The 18,056-nt window shown below is 34.2% G+C and overlaps 1 protein-coding gene across 8 annotated transcripts in view; it reads right to left on the bottom strand.

The window, feature by feature from the left end:
• DZIP3 (DAZ interacting zinc finger protein 3) overlaps positions 1-18,056 on the bottom strand; it is a 93,675-nt gene that overhangs the window by 66,276 nt on the left and 9,343 nt on the right. For 7 of the 8 annotated variants that reach the window (XR_013994614.1, XM_081068382.1, XM_081068386.1 and 4 more), the window contains exons 2-5: positions 14,211-14,314; positions 10,559-10,628; positions 8,073-8,228; positions 1,393-1,509 (exon numbers count right to left, since the gene is read on the bottom strand). Coding sequence is in view for 6 of the 8 variants with exons in the window: in XM_081068382.1 (XP_080924508.1) it covers positions 1,393-1,509; positions 8,073-8,228; positions 10,559-10,628; positions 14,211-14,242 (375 nt within the window). In the remaining 2 variants the exon portion in view is untranslated. Of the gene's footprint in view, positions 1-1,392; positions 1,510-8,072; positions 8,229-10,558; positions 10,629-14,210; positions 14,315-16,825; positions 16,934-18,056 lie in introns of those variants that run through there. The other variant, XM_081068384.1, reaches the window with a different exon arrangement.

Here is an 18,056-nt window from a genome sequence, read left to right as displayed (position 1 = left end):
TATAAGAGTATCAACATAAAGCTTATCACTTCTTCAATGAAAAATTAAAACACATGGATATTTCCTTAATTTCAAAGTGGTCTATGCCAAATTATAGAGATGGAGAAATGACTAGGGATTAGGGACAGTGAGGAGCACAAGGGGTGCTTGTCTACAAAGCGGTATCATAAGAGAGATTTTCATGGTAATGGGAGAGTTCTTTTATCTTGATTGCAGTAGTGGTTACACGAACACTTGTGATAAAATCCCATAGAACTATACAGACCTGTGCATAAAAAGTTAGCATAACTGGCTTAAGACGGTTACCATTAGCAAGACCTGCTTGCAAGACTGACCATCTACTGGTGTCTGTGAACCTGGATTTCAGGAGTGTCCCCACTGTTCTTTGACTGACAACAGTGGTTCACTATTCCTAAATTGTTTGTGTAAACCATGTGATTTATACTGAACACTTGGGATTTTCTTCTGGACATCTGGAATTTTGACACATGCTAGGCAGAGGGTGCCCACATGACCAATCCACAATAAAAACCTTGGGCACTGAGTCTCTTATAGGCTTCCCTAGGCAGAACCATCATACATATACAGATGTTGCTGCATTTTTGTTGCCCCTCTTTAACTCCATCTAGAACTCCTTCAGGGTGGTGTATACCACGTCTTAGAACACTAGCCCTAAGAGTCCAAAATAAGGATGATTTTTCCACCTGCTTGTACATCATTATAATGTGGGATTTACTGTCTCATGCAACCTTGTTTGGTGACTAGATAGTCCTTTCTTAATCAATCATCTACGTGGGTGCAAAATTTAGTTTACTTTACTGATCCAAATTATTCGAAGAATTGATTTTTCCTTTCACTCTCTTGTACATTTGGTTCTAATTTTTGATGCAAGCTTTATTTTTTTCTAAGATTTTCCTATTTATTTCTAAAGAATCATTTGACCTTGAACATGTAATTATATCTTGTCAATTTTATCTTGCATGATTACTCAATAACAGATAAAGCAGTACCAATTTTTACAAATATAGAAATATCAAGAGAAAGAGGAGCTGATTAATAATTAGGCGGAAAGGAAGTAGTTTTTGAAGTTCATGACTCTCCATTTCTAATTGGGAAAGCCCATTTTTATTAGTTCAAGTTTCTTTTTATTTAAGATGAATAATTTTATGGTAGGAAAGGGAGACTAGAATAGGTTCATTAAAGAGATGCAGAGTCATAAGATAGTCCAAGACAAATGAAGGAAATCAATTTATGTGTACCTTTCTTTAGAAGTAAAAGGAAAAATACAAATTGGCCTACACGTTAAAGTAAGCATGCATCATTAGCTATTCTCTCACCGAAAAATTGTTGTTCAAATCCATTATTTCAAACTTTCAAAAAGAAAATACTTACAGTATAATTAGTAGCTTGAATGTTTCTAAGTGCTGATTCCAGTTGTGTTATCAAGAAACGTAAAGTCAAAACAGGAACAATTTCCTCCCCATTCTGGCTGTTTGCTGCAACTTCTCTCTGCAGAAAATTATTCAGTTGAAAATGTCCTTAAATTAGAACAAATATCTACATATTTTTATTATACATGTTCAGTGTTTAAAATTTGGAATAATAGAGATAAAGATGTTTTTTTAAAAAATCCACACGACCCAGATACAACCATTCTCATATTTGTTTTTAAGTAGTCTGACAAATCTTTGTAACTAATTCCTCAAAACACTAAAAGCATTCCTATGCCTGACATGGGTTTGGAAGTGTCCACTCAGATGATGTCCTCTTCAGAGGAAAGTAGTAATCCCACTGCATTCTCATACCTTCTATTCTCTAACAAAACTAAAGTCTTCCTTCCAGCTATCACTCTGTGGTTAGCAGGAATGCTGGCTTTGACACCAACACCAGGGGAAGCCATCTATGCTACAATCTGATTAGAACCAAGCTAATATATGATTTATTGTGTACCATAGTGTGTTATTTACATAGATGAAAGGAAAGGAAGGACTATGTCTTATATTTCTGTCCATTCCTCAATGCCTTGTGCTCACAAGTGCTTGGCTTAAATTACATTATCTGTTTAATGATGCATTATCTGTGTGGAAAGTTTAATCTACACCTTCTTGGCTTAGTTTCTAGTATACAATACTTCACTGTTTTTCTCCCAGCTATTTAGAAGCTTTATTTCAGCACTCCCTACCACTTCAATCTAATGAACCTCTTCTCCATCAATACCATCAACACATATTCCTTAGATAACTGTCATGTTTTTAAGCAGTGCCTACACACTGACAATTTCCAAGTTCACATTTCCAGCTCATAACTATCACCTGAATCCCAGACTCATATTGAGTGTTTTCTGGGGTGAGGACTGAGTATTAATTCCTTGGGACTTCTGAACTTCCATAAAAAGTACAGCCTTTTGCAGTGCCAGGGAAAAAAAGGCCTGAGACATAGAGATATAGATATTGAAAAGTAGAAATTAATACTGAAACAATAGAGGCCAAAGGGTATGAGCAGGCCACTAACAGTATACGAAGTGTAATCAAAATATATAGTGAATGTTTAAATTAAAAAATAATTATTACAGTAAAAGACACATTACTATTACTCCCCCACAAAATATTCCCTCTCACTTCGAACACACTTATCTCATCTTTCTTGCCACTTTCTGAAGCAGTTCTGGAAGTCCTCTTTTGTGAGTGTCTTTAGTTGCGCTATCGTGGCTGTCTGGATGTCCTGAATCGATTCAAAACGTTTACCTTTCATGGTCATTTTGACATTGACAAAGAATCCAGAAGTCACACGGTGACAGATCCGGTGAATAAGGTGGATGAGGACACACCATAATGTTTTTATTTGACAGAAATTGCCATATACCAAAAGCGAAGCGTGACACATTGTGATCAAAAAAATACAGTGAATGCTGCTGCTGAGTGCCATCCAACAGAAAGGCAGGGATCTTCAAAACGGGAAGCAGCACCTCAAATCTTAACAACAGTGTGTGACAAGTTTCAACTTGTTCGGCGCAGGCAGTCGGATGTGAGCTACAATTGAGAGAAGGTGTGTTTTAAAGTGTGCCACATATCATCCTCCATCAAGACAACTCTGTGTCACACATCACATCCGGTAAACGGCAATTTCTATCAAATAAAAGCATTATGGTGTGTCCTCATCCACATTTTTCACCAAATCTGGCACCATGCGAAGAGCCATTGTGGCTCTTCCCCAAAATCAAAATGACCATGAAAGGTAAACGTTTTGAATCTATTCAGGACATAGAGGCCGCCATGACAGCAGAACTAAAGATGCTCATAAAAGAGGACTTCTAGAACTGCTTCAGAAAGTGGCAAGAACGATGGGATAAGTGTGTTCGAAGTGAAGGAGAGTATTTTGAGGGGAATTAATGGTAATATGTCTTTTACTACATTAGTTTTTTTTTTATTTAAACATTCACCATATTGTTTGATCACACTTAAATGCTACAAAGGGTAAACCTAAATAGAGCCTTCTTCACAGAATAGAAGTAAAGCTTGAAATCAGCACAATCCATAGTTGAATTAAATGATCTCTCAGAAAAGCACAAATAAACATTACTATGAAAGATTTTGACCAGTTTTTCTAGTTCTTCTCAAAGAAGAATATTCTAAACCAATACAGGCAGCGACTGCAAGTCACAGAATTCTCTATTATGCTTTAGATTACTCTGAAATTTGTATTAATATTTTCATGTTCATGATTTGGTTATTTTTGCCTTCTTTTTTTTTCTTTAAACATTCTTACCAGCCATTTGTCATTTTATTGTTTTTAGTTTGTCTGTTTTTCAAAAAAATCAAGTGTGGGCTTTACTTACTTCTATTTTATATTTTACTCTATTTCATTCATTTTAGCTATGTTTACTACTTCTTTCTTTAGACTTTGTGTTCAATTTGCTGCTCTTCCATTAACCTCTTGAACTTTATGTTTAGATGATTGGTATTCAGCCTTGCTGAATATATACATTGTAAGCTATAAATTCCTTGAAGCACAGTTTCTACCTAATAACAGAAGTTTTGATATACTGTATTTTGCCAGGTATAATGTGCATTTTGCCCAAATTTGTGAGGGAAAAATAAGAATGTGTATGATACATGGGCAGTACTAATTCCATATCTATATAAATGTCTTAAATTTTTTTATTTATGCTTATGAGTTAAAAGTGTGATAAATAAATAAATGCTAAAATTCCTTTATAATATACAAAACAAGTACTGAAATATAAACAAATAAAAAATTTGAATTAAAAATTAAAACGAAAGATTTTTTCACCCTGAAAGTTTGGGCCAAAATCATGGGTGCACATTATACACAGGAGCACATTATACATGGAAAATATAGTACATTTTTTCTTCAGTTCACAAATTCATCTAATTTCCATTGTGATTTCACCTTTCACACATTGGTTACCTAGATTAGTAGTATATATTTTAACTTAAGAACAATGACTTTCTAGTTTATCTGTCTGTTACTGATTTCTAAATTAATTGTACAATAGTTAGAGAACATACGCTATATGTTTTCATTCTTTGAAATTTGATGAGACTTGCTCTGTGACCTAGCATATGGTCAATTTTGTAAATATTCTGTGTGTACTTAAAAAGAATGTATATTCTGCCACCATTAGGTGCAGTGTTTTTCTTATATATGTCAATTAGATCGAGTTTGCTACAGAGCTACTAATTTTGTGTCCATATTCTCTCAGTCAGAGAGTTATATTAAATTCTCCCACTGGCATTGCTGATTTATCCATTTCCCCTTTAGTATTATCAATTTTTGTCATCATATATAAAAGTCCTATATGTATTTAGGTCTACTTTTGGAATTTCTCTTCTATTTTCTAAACTTACCTGTAGATTCAAGAGCAAGTACACAATCTTTTAGTTATTAGAGCTCCATAGAAAGTCTTAATATCTAAGTGAGAAAATTCAGAGACTTTCTCCCTACACTTCTCTTTCATAATTTTCTTGGCTATTGTTCTTTTTATTTCTCACTTGAACTTTAGAATTAGCTTTTAGTAACAACAAAAAATCCTTTTGTAATTTTTATTGAATTATGTGATATTCATACATTTTAATTTTTGGGAAAATTGACGGCTTTATCACGTTTTATCTTCCTACATGTATTGCTTTTAATTCAGATCTTCTTTTCTTACCTTTAACAGAGTTTTTGAGATTTTTATTTATTGTTTTCATATAGAATATTGATTACTAAACTTAATGTGAAGAAAATCAGTGTGTGGGAGTACTTGCTATAAAAGGCATATTCTCTCAGAGATTTTCATTCCTTAGGACTGGTATGAGATTCAATAGTCAAACGTAGGTGGCTTAGGAAAAACTTTGAGAAATATTAGTTTATGTCTTATATATTTCTTAGGTGTTTTCCTGAGTATTTTATCTTTTTGTTTCTATTACATGTACTTTTCCTTTGTTTTTACCTTCTAATTGGCTACTGGTTACATATATAAAGCCTAGTGGTTTTGATTTCTTATTGTTTCTGGGTGACTGTCAAAAGATAAGAGTAGGAAAGATTGTGAAATAGAAAACACTGTGCTGGTCTCCTCCCATGACATTAAAATTATAACTAAATTACAGAACAATAAACATGCAGAACCATCTGAAGATTAGCTACACATAAGTGCTATAACTAAAAATATAAATAAGCCATGTCAAAACTGTTAGGAGGGGTAGAAGATGCCAAATGTGCTGGCCCCAAACTCAGGTGTGATGGCTGAAAACTGAGCAGGCATCAGTTGGCTGAGGAGATCGTCTCTGAGGAGTAAGGGGTTCCAGTCCCACACCAGGCTCATGATCACAAGTACCAGGAAGAGGAGCCTGCACAACATCTGGCTGTGAAAATCAGCAGGGATTCCTGCTAAGTGAAGTAAATCAGACAGAGAGAGATAAATACCATATGATCTCACTAATATGTGGAATCTCAAGAAAAAAATAAATGAACTATAAAACAGAAACAGACTCATAGATACAGAGAACAAATTGATAGTTGCCAGATGGAAGGGGGCTTAGAAAGAGTGGGTGAAAAAGGGGAAAGAATTAAGAAGTACAAACTTTTAAAAAACAGTTATGGGAATGTAAAGTACATAACATGTAAAGTACATGACTATAGAAATGATAGTCAATAATATTGTAATAACTATATGTAGTGCCAGGTGGGTACTAGACTAATCAGGGGAATCACTTCATAAATTATATAAATGTCTTAATCACTATGCTGTACACTTGAAACTAATATAAAATAATATTGAACGTCAATTGTAGTTGAAAAAGAGGGAAACAGTGGCATTATATCATCAATTTCAAACCAGAAGTCATACTGTGATAAATCAGCTCAGTTAAGGTTATAATTATGTATAAAGTCTTTGGATATTTTCAGAGTTCTTCTGAATTTTTAATCTAATAGGATTAATCTGCTTCACAGAGATAATTAATGATATATTCTTTCACAGAAAAGGCAAATATAGCCTTATCAAGACAGCTACGGTGTTTTGCCCCCCTGCCTCCCAATTGCCACAAAGAAAAGAGTAGATCATTTTCTTTAAGTTTGGAAAATTCTATTAATTTGGAAACTGATATCCATCTTGTGCTGAACATTTCACAATTATCTAGAAAAACTATTTCCAAGATGGAAAGCTATAATATATTCTCTAGAATATTTATTTCATGTGTAAATCCAAAAGTTTTGGACATTATTTTTCTTTATCTTATATTTTTGAATAATCTGTAAACATTTTACAAATTAGGAAAACTGAAAGCAGTCCCCTGTCCCAGAGTGGCATATTATGGGTTATCAGTATAATAGAATTAATACTGGACCTTGTAGTCAACAGCTTACAAACTAACCCACATTCCTACCATTATTCTTGAAAGTTTAGCATGAACTAACTGTATTTATTTAGTTAATAAAAATCGATAGTCAAGGCTGACAGCAACCCCTTCACAAGAAGTAAGATGGAAATTTTAATACCTTAGTTATACTGTTGTGGTGGAAAAAGAAAAAAAAAGAAAGAGTTATTGTGAAACAATGAGACATATGTATTGAGCTCTGTCCCTAGTTCCTGCTAATATTTGGTCTTTGACTCTGGTGCCTGACACAGAGCTCCTAAAACCCTTGGACTTTCCTGTGATAGGAATGTCCCTTGTTCTAATCAAGTGACTCTTGGTGGCTCTTGGATGGGGGCTAGTCAAGACCAAGCCATGATTAGAAGCTTACAACGTTCAGCCATGCCCCATTCCCGGAGAGGAGAGAAGGCTAGAAATTGAATACATAATTGATCATGCCTACATAATGAAGCCTCCATAAAATTCCTAAAAGTAAAGAGTTCAGAAAACTTCCAGTTTAGTGAACACATCCATGTTCCAGGAGGGTGGTATATCCCAACTCCACTGGCACAGAAGCTCCCGCACTCAGGACCCTTCCAAACCTTGACATGGCTCAGTGAAAAAGGTGAAGGGATCAAACTGGTCATTACAAATCAGTTACGGGGATGTAAAGTACAGTATAGGGAATATAGTCAATAATATTGCAATAACTATGTTTAGTATCAAGATATTAGACTAATTTACATTCTTTATATATATATATATATATATATATATATATATATATATATATATATACTTTATTATGTAATAAAATAGTAAACATAGGTGTTTCTGTGAGTTCCTTGAGCTGTTCTTGCAAATCACTGCACCCATGAGGAGGTCGTGGGAACCCCAATTTACAGCCAGTTGGTCAGAATACTAGGGACAACCTAAGACTGGTGACTGACATCTCAAGTGGTGGCAGTCTTGTGGCACTGTGCCCTTAACTTGTAGGCTATGATGCTAACTCAAGGTAGATGGTGTCAGAATTGAATTGACTTGTTGGACACCCAGCTAGTCTCAGAGTGTTGATGAGCGTAGGAATAAACCCACCCATCTAGTGTCCGCAGTGTTGCGAGAATGTAGTGGTGTGAGAATAAAGGAATGTAATGTTTTCCTAGTTACATACAGAGAGCTGCACATATGCTCCCGAAAAACAAATTATGATCTTACCTGCATAGATTGGAAGGAAAAATCTTCTTGTAAGAACTTCTTAACATGAGGGACCACACCTTTTGGTAGAGTATTAATTGCGTTCAATAACTTCTTCACCTCTAATAGTAGGTTAACAGGAACAAGATCAGTAGGTGCGTCCTTTTCCTCTTTGTCCTAGAAGACATTATTGAAAACTTAAACACGGTTATATTTGGCTAATATTAAAACCAGCCATTTTATACTTTAATAAAATATTATTTACCTAAAAAAAGAAAAACCAAAGTGCCTTTACATACTACGTAGATCACTGTGAGAGACTACAGAAAACCCAAATAAAAATAAGACATACTCTCTGCTGTCAAGGAACTTACAACATAGCAGGAAGTTTAAGACCAAAACTCAAGAAGCTGTAATATGGGGAATGCCATTATAAATTCATTTGAAAATTACAAAGTAGAGATTCAAAGATGGGAATAATACTTTTTTTTTTTTTTTTTTGTAGGATGGTAGGATGGGAAACATGAACAATTTTAGGCTTTAATGTGAGTTAGGCCTTAAAAAACGATTGCTCTTAGAAAATACACAGCATGTATTAAATTGGTGGTCCATTTAAGGCATAAAATATGTTAAGTTTAAAATAGTGCATAGATTATTCTACATAGTAATATGAAAACTATTTCGAAGAGCGTTTTTACATTAGTTGCGAGGAATGGGTGGCAGTAAAAATGGATAAAAGTTCTGGAACAGATGGATGATGGCCTTCCTTCAAAGTTTAGTAGGATACTATAGTTCCTATACCTTGTTGAAACTTTGGGAATATGAGTATGTTGCTGCAGACCTCAGAATATCAGAACAGCTTCTTACAGCAGAGGCCATGTAGAACTTGAGTCACTGAAAAATACCCTGGTGTGGGGTGATTCGGACTATAACTAGGAACTGATAAAGTCCATTGCAGAACTATCTGCCTACTATCCCCTTCTGGGTTTGAGTCTTAAATTAAAATTCCTCCAGCCCCAACAATACCCAACAAATAAACTTTAAATTGTATAGTACTTCATTATGTGAAAATTATATCCAAAAATACAGGAAAATGTTAAAAATTTGCTAAATCTCAGGGAAGAGTATGTAAGTTTTCATTGTACTATACTTGAAACTTTTCTGTAGGTTTAAAATTTCTCAAAAAGTTAAAAAAAAATTCCATAAAGTAACTGGACAAGCCCTTATAAAGAATGACCACTGTCAGTGGTGTATAAATTTCAAACTAAAGGTCAATTCTGCAGTCAAAATTTACCGCAGAATCATCTAACACTAATTACCAAACTGAACACAGGCAAGATTATGACATGAATGAATTATTTTCCAACAAGAAATACTATAACTCTCATGCTTGTTAAATATATGTTATTATAAATAGAATTTTAATTTTGTACATTTAGGTTATCAAAATATTTGATGCTCAATCCATTTTTGCAAAATTTATTTAGCATCTAAATCAAATTCAGGTCAAAGTTTCCATTTCCCTTGCGTTTCGTATTCCCAAATCTGTATATAGAAACATCTTTTCTGAATCTAATCCCTCTGGTTCACCTGTACACCCCTATGTACATTTACACCTATTGTGTTATCTCTGCAACATTTTTTATGGTAATAATCACATGCAACTGAATATTATGGCTAATTTATGTTTATATATTTTCTCTTCCTAAGTTACTGGATAACCTTTATAAGCTTTATTAACAAGTGGACATCAATCATTATATAAAACTACGTAGAAGGTAAAAAAATTGCATGAACAAGGACCAAACAAATACCTGTTCAACCAGCCTTCATTAAATATAAACACCTTAAACCTACCATAAAGTATATTATCATTGGTAATAAAACTTATATTCATGTATAATTTAGTTATTTTCATACATTGAAAACTGGAAGTTCTAACAGTAAAGATGATAAACAAAGGGAAGAGAATTGACATCAGAAGCAACTCAGTGGAATTTCTTACTAAATAAAATTCTGTGTGGGTATTTTCTTTGTATGTATATTGTTTTCATTTTGCTTTTAAAAGACAAATAAGAAATTTCTTAAAACCAACTGTTGGATGTTTCTGGGCAAGTCAATTCAAGTATCTATCAAGTTTAACTTATAGTGAGGATTGGTGCATAGAATGATAACTTTGAGACACAGGTAGCAATTGTCAAAGAAAGATTTAATTATATTCTGGTCAAGATGGTTCAGTAGCTAACTGCTGTTGTTTACTTCTTGGGTATATAAATGTTGAATAACTATGATGTACACCTGAAACAAATATAATATGGTAGGTTAGCTATATTTTAATAAAAGTCTTTTTTAAAAGATTTAATTATGACCACAATTTTACTTATTAAGGTTGAAAGTGAACTTACCCCCAAATTTTTAACAAATTATTAAACTGATTAGGTTTAGCATTATATTCTCTACATAGTCATTATTAATTGACAGTTAATGAAAATTAAATCTTCTCTTACCAGTTGATCAGTTGAGTTTTCTACCTTATTCTTGACTTCCTCCTTAGTCTGCTCCCCGACAGGATGATCACTTTTAAATGAAAAAGAAAGGTGTGTTCAGAGCATCTCCTTACAAAGAACATAATTCAATTGTAGTAGTAAAGAATCTAACAAGTGAATTTTTATCTGAAAGTTTCAGAACTACAAACACTGTGTATCAAAGACAGGTGACATATCTCTCTACGGGCACAAAGAAATTATTTCATGCCCTTACTGTATGGTGGTAGGGAGAACAGAAAGCTGATGTAAGAAACATCTTTAAACAGACACAAATAGACCAAAACAATGGGGAAAAATTGTCTTTCCAGCACTGTTTCAATGTAAAGAAAAAAGGTTCTTGAAAAGGTTAATGCTTTGTTTTCTGTGTGTAGGGTGTGTGTTTATGAAGACAAAGGTTTAGAAAACATCTATCTTATGTATTTTATTTTTCGTTTCAGGTTCCTGACCTCACTATTGACCAGTTTTCCAAAATAATATGTTTTAATTGAGGCAGAATATCATAGCAGGAATTATCAACTATTTTTATAAAAAGGAATAATTTAATGTTTTGTTTTTGACATTGGCTTGAAATGTGAACATATGCACTGTTATATACTAAACTGAAATTTTTATTTATAAAAACGCTTTTGCCTACATACAGAACCATGAAACAGGACTCAAAATATAAGAACCGTAACATAGGTTCATATATGATTTTATGATCTTAATTTTATATACTTGCGGAGACAAAACTGAGGTGAGAAATTTATACCAATTGATTTACTCAGAATTGTATTTTATAAATATGATCCCATTTTACTTCACATTTATGTAGTCATTTGCCAGACAATCACTCATCATCTACTATGTGCCAGTTGAGGGGAAACTGGGACAGATAAACAGCATAGTATTATCCACACAGTGAAAGTGTCAATGAAAGATGATTTATACACATAAACAATATTTCACAATACAATTCTCAGTGCTCTTTAAAATATCATGGAAAAGAAAAACCTGTTTAGTACCTTTCCCTCTACTTCTAAGCCCCACTCCAAAGGGTAACACAAGGAAGTTCCTTGTGTTCTCAATCAAAGAAAAATATTGTAGCAGTATTCTGAAGAAACAGAGCACAAAATGGTCTCAAATGTATATTCTACTTGCTTACTCTATTTCATGATCATTCACTTTTTAATCCAATAGTTCTCAGCCTTGGATATGTATTAAAATCACCTGTGAAGCTTTTGAAACATTCAGATATACAAACCCCACTTCAGAGTTTCTTAATCAAATGTGTGGGATGTGAGCTGCTATATTTTCCATAGGTTCCATAACAAATTTTGATGCATAATCCTCACTCTCCCCCCAACATTAAAATTGCTTTATTAAAGGTTACTGATGAAATCCTATTTGCTATTCCAATAGCTTTGTCTTAGATCTTATTCTACCTGGCCTTTCTGTATCATTTAACATTGTCCATCATACCCTCCAACCCTCCTTGGAAACCTCTCCATTTTGCGGCTTGCTGGTTCTTCTAGCCTTTCCAGCTGTCTACTTCTCATTTTGTACCACTGGCTATCCCTCTCCCTCTCATTCATTTTGTTCATTTATTATTTTAATAACATTTAATGTAGAACTGTATACATTAACACTATCAAACCATGTTCCTGGTACGTAAGAACAGGAAGATATATCAGCAGTCATATATGGCAGACATTTTATTCTATAGATGGGTACATCGATGTCCAGAGACTACATAACTTGTTTTAAGTTAATACCTAAAAAGTAGTAAAATTAAAATTAAATACCAGACTAGTAGTTTTCTTTTGCTAGTCTACTACTTTTATCACCTGTATACTTTGTTCTGCTGCTTGAAGAAGCTGAAGTTTTGCTATAACAATATATCCTGAAATATACATAGTATACTAGTAATGTTCTACTTTTAGCCCTCTTATTTTTCTCACTACATTTTCTACTTAAAGCAATCTCATTTATGCTCATGTATAAACACTGACTGATAGGGATCAGGTCCTACTTATTCATTACCTCATCTTCAAGTCTCTAGCCCAACATCTGACATACAGTAGGCACTCAAATATTTATTGAGTAATCAATAAATATAAAAACAAATAAATAACATGAGCAAACTTCCATGAACTCAAATAGCACCCCATTCTAAAGATCCCCAAATCTATATCTCCAGCCTCAATAGCTCTTTAATGGTACAGATATGCATTTCCAACCACCTGCTCGACAACCACCACAATATCTCGGCAGCACCTCAATCTCCTCGTGTGCAAAACAGAACTCATTATCTAGCCTCTCTTTCTTTCTCCCACACACATTAAACCTGTCTCCTTTTGAGATCCCCATATGAGGTAATGGTACATATTTCCTTCTGGTCATTAGAAACCTTTGAGCCATTTCTACTTCTTTTTTGCCCCTTTCCTCATATTTCAGCAGTCATAGAATTCTGTTGATTCTTGTTTTATCAATACCCCCTTTCTTACTATTTTCTATTCCTACCCGTAGAAGCCTTCATCAGCTTCTTTTTAAGCTATTACAAGTATTGTATCTTGTCATCCCATTTATTCCCACTATCAATAGAGGTAGTTTTTCCAAAACACAGTGAAAATTTTCATTTTCTTAAAATGTCAATGGCTCTGAACAAAATAAAGCTATCTTCCTTAGCAGGACAGCCAAAATTGTCCCCAAGAATTTGTCTTAAGTGCTTTTTTGTGCCATTTCCTCTGCCAAATGACTTCCCATCCGCTCTGCTTTTACACCCACCAAAATGCTTTTTATCAGGTAAGGTCAGTTTAAACATCACCTTATTGAAACCTACTCGACCCCAGTCAATAATTATTGCTTTTTTTTATATAGTCACAGCATCTCTGATATAACACATATGTATGCATTTTGCCTAAATGCAACTTTTTATATATCTTCCTACTACATGACAATTCTAAGTATACAAATTTTGTCTTAATCTTTATTCCCTAAGTACCAAGGAGGTCAGTACCTGCTTGTAAAATAAATTAATAGATCACATTGCTTATTATGTGAGGAACCTGAAGGTGGGAGGGAGATCTCCAGTACTAACCTATTGTTTAGTATCATATGAGAGGGGTACGGACAGGCTGAACTTGCCCTGATTAGAGGGGAGAGATGAACATTTGGTCTGAGGCCAGTTGAACCACTTAGTAGAGTCTTCTGTGTTATGCTTAGGTTACCTTTGGTAAAATGAGACTAATAATAGCATCTACCTCATAGAGTTGTTATCAGGTTTACGTAAGTAAAATTTTGTAAAAGCATTTGAAATAATGCCTCACAAACAGTAAGTCTATGTAAGTGCTTGTTAAATGATAAATAAAACATCATTTTGTTGAGAATGTCCCAAATGTGGCAAGCTGTGGTACATTTTTCAATTCCTAGCTCTTTAGTCAGGGTGCAGTCCTTAAAGAAATTTTCTAACATTAGAGTTCACTGGCTACATCCCCCACTAACCAAAGTTGGTAAATTGTGTTTAAATATAAGGCTATCTCATTCATACTCGCTTCCCAAGGTTATATAGGAGAGACAAATGTGTCTTCAGAATGCAATAAATGCAATTGGCTTTTGTCAATACATCCCTTACCTCACAAAAAATTCTTCTGATAGAGAATCCATGATGCACAGTGCTCTTTTGCAAAAGTCGTATTCCAATACTCGCAGACTGAATTTTACTACTGCTGTTTAAAGCTGTAAGGAAAGTGATATTTTTAGTGGGAATATAGGAGGATTACATTCTTTCTCCCTGCCATATAAATAGCACATAATTAAAGAAAATTTTGAAACTGCTACAAAAGAAAATGAAAATCAGATAGTTTCATCATCCAAACACAAATCACTAATTACCTTCTAATATACTTAATTTTAACAAGCATAGGTGTATTTTACCAATTTGTAATCACATTGAATAGACAATACTCTATCTTTTTTGCAACTGGACACTATATCAAAAGCATCTTTCATGTTATTTTACACTTCTAGGAATCACTCTCAATGGCTGCAAAACAATTGGTTGATTGGGGTTTCCTTGACCATTTCCTTAGACATTTAGATTCTCATTGTTTTATTATAAAAACTTGTTATTTTAATAAACATTGTCTATAAGCCTTTCTCTATATTTATGATTATTTCCTTATAAATTCTCAGAAGGAGAATTCCTAGATCAAAGGACACAAATATTTTAAGCCCTTTGGTGTATACTGCCAAACAGCTTCCCAAAAGGTTTGTACTAATTTATTTCCCATAGAAGTATGAGTCCTGTTTAACACAATCTTGATAGCATTAATTGTTTTATTTGCTTTTAGTCTAAAAATAACATTTAGCCACTTTTTTCCAAAGTCGTATGATCGTATAGCTCCATAAAATAGGAGAGGTGGTGGGGTGTAAAGAACTATCGCATGTTTTCTGGTTCAAATATTACTACATGGCATGGATGTTTCCAGAAAGAAAAAAAAAATACTGAGGCAACACAAATGAAAACAAAAAGGGAACTAGACTATCATTAGTATATCTATTTATTTATAGTATAGCTCTCTAACTATTCCAAGACCAACTCCTCTCAATTCAGTCCTATATGTTTTCTCTTTTACTGAGAATTCAAGCCTCCAGAATCCATTGCCCTCTGCTAGGCTTACTTCCCTTTCTGATCCCACTGTACATAAGCCCAGAAATTGTTAGAGCAAGCATATGTAAAACTAGCGCTCACTGCTTTGGGGCAAAGAAAGAAATAAGGAAAAAGAAAAAAATGCATTAGCAATAACATGAATAAAAAAGACCTAGAGTGCCTTGGGCTTGCTGCCAAGCCTAAGACTGGTAGCATCTCATTTGTTGCCTCTGGACTGTGTATTTAACTCAGTAACTGGGTAGCCAGTTTCTCTAATAGCATATTTAATATACACCCATTGATGAGATTGGTAGAGCTTTTGGAGCCCATTACAAAAAAGGCAATTCAGCATGGGTTATTCCCAAATCAAGAAAACATGTTATACATGGTCATTTGTAAATCACCTATTAAGAATTCAGATTGTATTTATTCAAAGAAACATCATTTTACATGTTTATACATGATGCCAAGTTTCCCCAAAAGCAAAAAAAAAAAAAAGAAAAAAAAAAAGAAAAAGAATAAGAAAAAAGACAACAAATAGAGAGAAAGAAGGGACTGTAGGACCTGAACCCTCCTAAGTCTTGAGGTCTGAGTATACTGTCATTGATTAGCTTACCCAGGAGGGGACAAGTCAGTTCCTGGTCTAAAGGCTAAAAGAAGTCCTGAAAGATCATCTATCTGCAAAACAATTATTCCTAATTATAATACCACCTATATTCTGTATTTGACTCACACCAGCTCTAAGTTACACAGAAAATCTTAAGAGACAAAGGTAATTCTCCAACAATTCAAAGCTAGCTAATACTTCTTAATTAAAACACAAATGCAAAGGTTTACACACAGGTTGACATCATTTAAATTATAAGACATAGCTTTCTAACACTTCTTAGTTTCTTGCCCATCCCTAACAAAACACTTCTTGTTGTCAGTATAACTTACCTATGCAGAATCTAGTTTTCCTAGGTAAATTATTTTATTTTAGCTTTATTCTTATTTTTAAAACTCAGTAAGCAAAGTCATACGCTTGCTTAAAATTGCATTGTTAAATTGCCAATGAAAGATATCACCTAACGCTAATAATGAAGCAGAGAGGTTGGATAAACCTTATTATTCTTTCACAATAAATCAGATCTGCTTCATCTCTTTCATAAAGCTGTATAGAAAAGGAGATGGTTTTTGAGAATTTTAGGACTGTGATCAAACTGTTTGTCTTTTATGGTTTCTATAACCTCCCTGGTTATTTCAATAAAAAGCAACAGGCATTACTTCATAGCCAGAACATACGAATTTAAGCCTTTTCTAAACAAAACAATCCCCTACTCTCCAGAATTTAAAAGCTCAGACATGGATACCTCCCCCATTCTGATAAGCTTCCCTTCAGTCAGTAGCTGTTTGTACAAACAACAGCGGAGGCTAAAAAGAAGGAAGATAAATCCTCTGGCAACAAGGTAGAGCAGATGGAAGGCCTCTGGTAAGCTATTTAGTCTTCAGCTTGAAAAAGGGTATAAAATCAATCAATCAAAAGATATTTGGATAGTGAATTCAGAGTTTTTTTAAAAGCTAATGGCTTTCTTTTTCAGCCTCCTTAAAAATACAACCTGAGATGAATCTCTGTGATGAAAGGTTTTCCAGGAGAGAGGACCATCAATCCCATCGTTTCCCTGGAGCTGAGCCGATGTCTAGCAAACCCAACCAGCGGCAGCAGTACACTTTGCAGCCTCTGTCGGGAAGGAAGGCTCAGTGCCTAGCAACAGGAAGTAGTACCTCTGTGCTTCTAAACTAAGGCAAAGGTTCTTCCCATTCTAGATGCTGAAGGAAACCTTTAAAATCAGGCTTAACATAGGAGAAAGGATAAATCTGGTTTCCCCTGATGTATTCATTTCAACAGACTTCCCCTATCAGCAGGAAACTGAAAACTGACTTCCTTCCTGGAACTGAGGAACTGCTCTTCCCCTGGAACCTATTTGGGTTCTGGCTGGTGGACCAGAAGGCAAGCTGAAGTTCGGTGTCATTTACGGCATACCTTTATCCACCCACCAAAATGATTTTATTTGCAAGTTGTTTGAAAAATAAGGCATTACCATCCGTATCTTGATGACAGTAAAATGCTTTTCTTACTGCTTCCTCTGAGTTCTCAGCTCCCACTTTCCCTCTTATCTATTGAAATTATGATAAACATGTTTTTAATTGTACAGGTTTTTCCCCCCATTTTAAAAAGCTGTGTTTATTCACATCAAAGTAGGCACAGTTCTTGTTTAATTTTTAATCATTCATTTAAACATTTACCTTGTAGCACTCCCATCACCTCCCTATATTATACATAGGCACACTGTTTTTAAATCCATTTAGATACTCATATTAATTTTTTCGCTGTGTTAATTGAGTTCAATTTTGTTTTTCAAAATGTGTCAGAAACCCACAAATAACAAAAACTTGATATTTTGAGTATTTTATGCATTTAAGAACAATGCAAGCTTATTTTCAGGAAAACATTGTATTATGTAGCATGTACAAACACAAATCGCTTATCTACGAGAAAGAGAAATGACATTTAGATTTTCATCAATGTCAAAAGTAAGTTGAGAGGTTGCATAGCATTGGTAATGAAGAGCACAGAAACATTGGAATCAGTCTGGAAGGGTTTTTAGGCCTGCTTTGACATACACTAGCTGGGCAACTTGGTGTAAATTAACATCTCTGTCCCTGTTTTCTCATCTGAAAAATGGGGATAAGGATGGTACTTGCTTCACAGGGTTGTCATGAAGATAAGGGTTTAAAACATGCAATAGAATAGGAACTGGCATATAGTAAGCATTATATAAATCTTCC

Source organism: Rhinolophus hipposideros (genome assembly GCF_964194185.1).
Source record: "Rhinolophus hipposideros genome assembly, chromosome: 2".
Taxonomy (NCBI): domain Eukaryota; kingdom Metazoa; phylum Chordata; class Mammalia; order Chiroptera; family Rhinolophidae; genus Rhinolophus; species Rhinolophus hipposideros.
The sequence above is the reverse complement of the archived record's forward strand: the minus strand, read 5'-3'. Positions and strand labels throughout refer to the sequence as shown.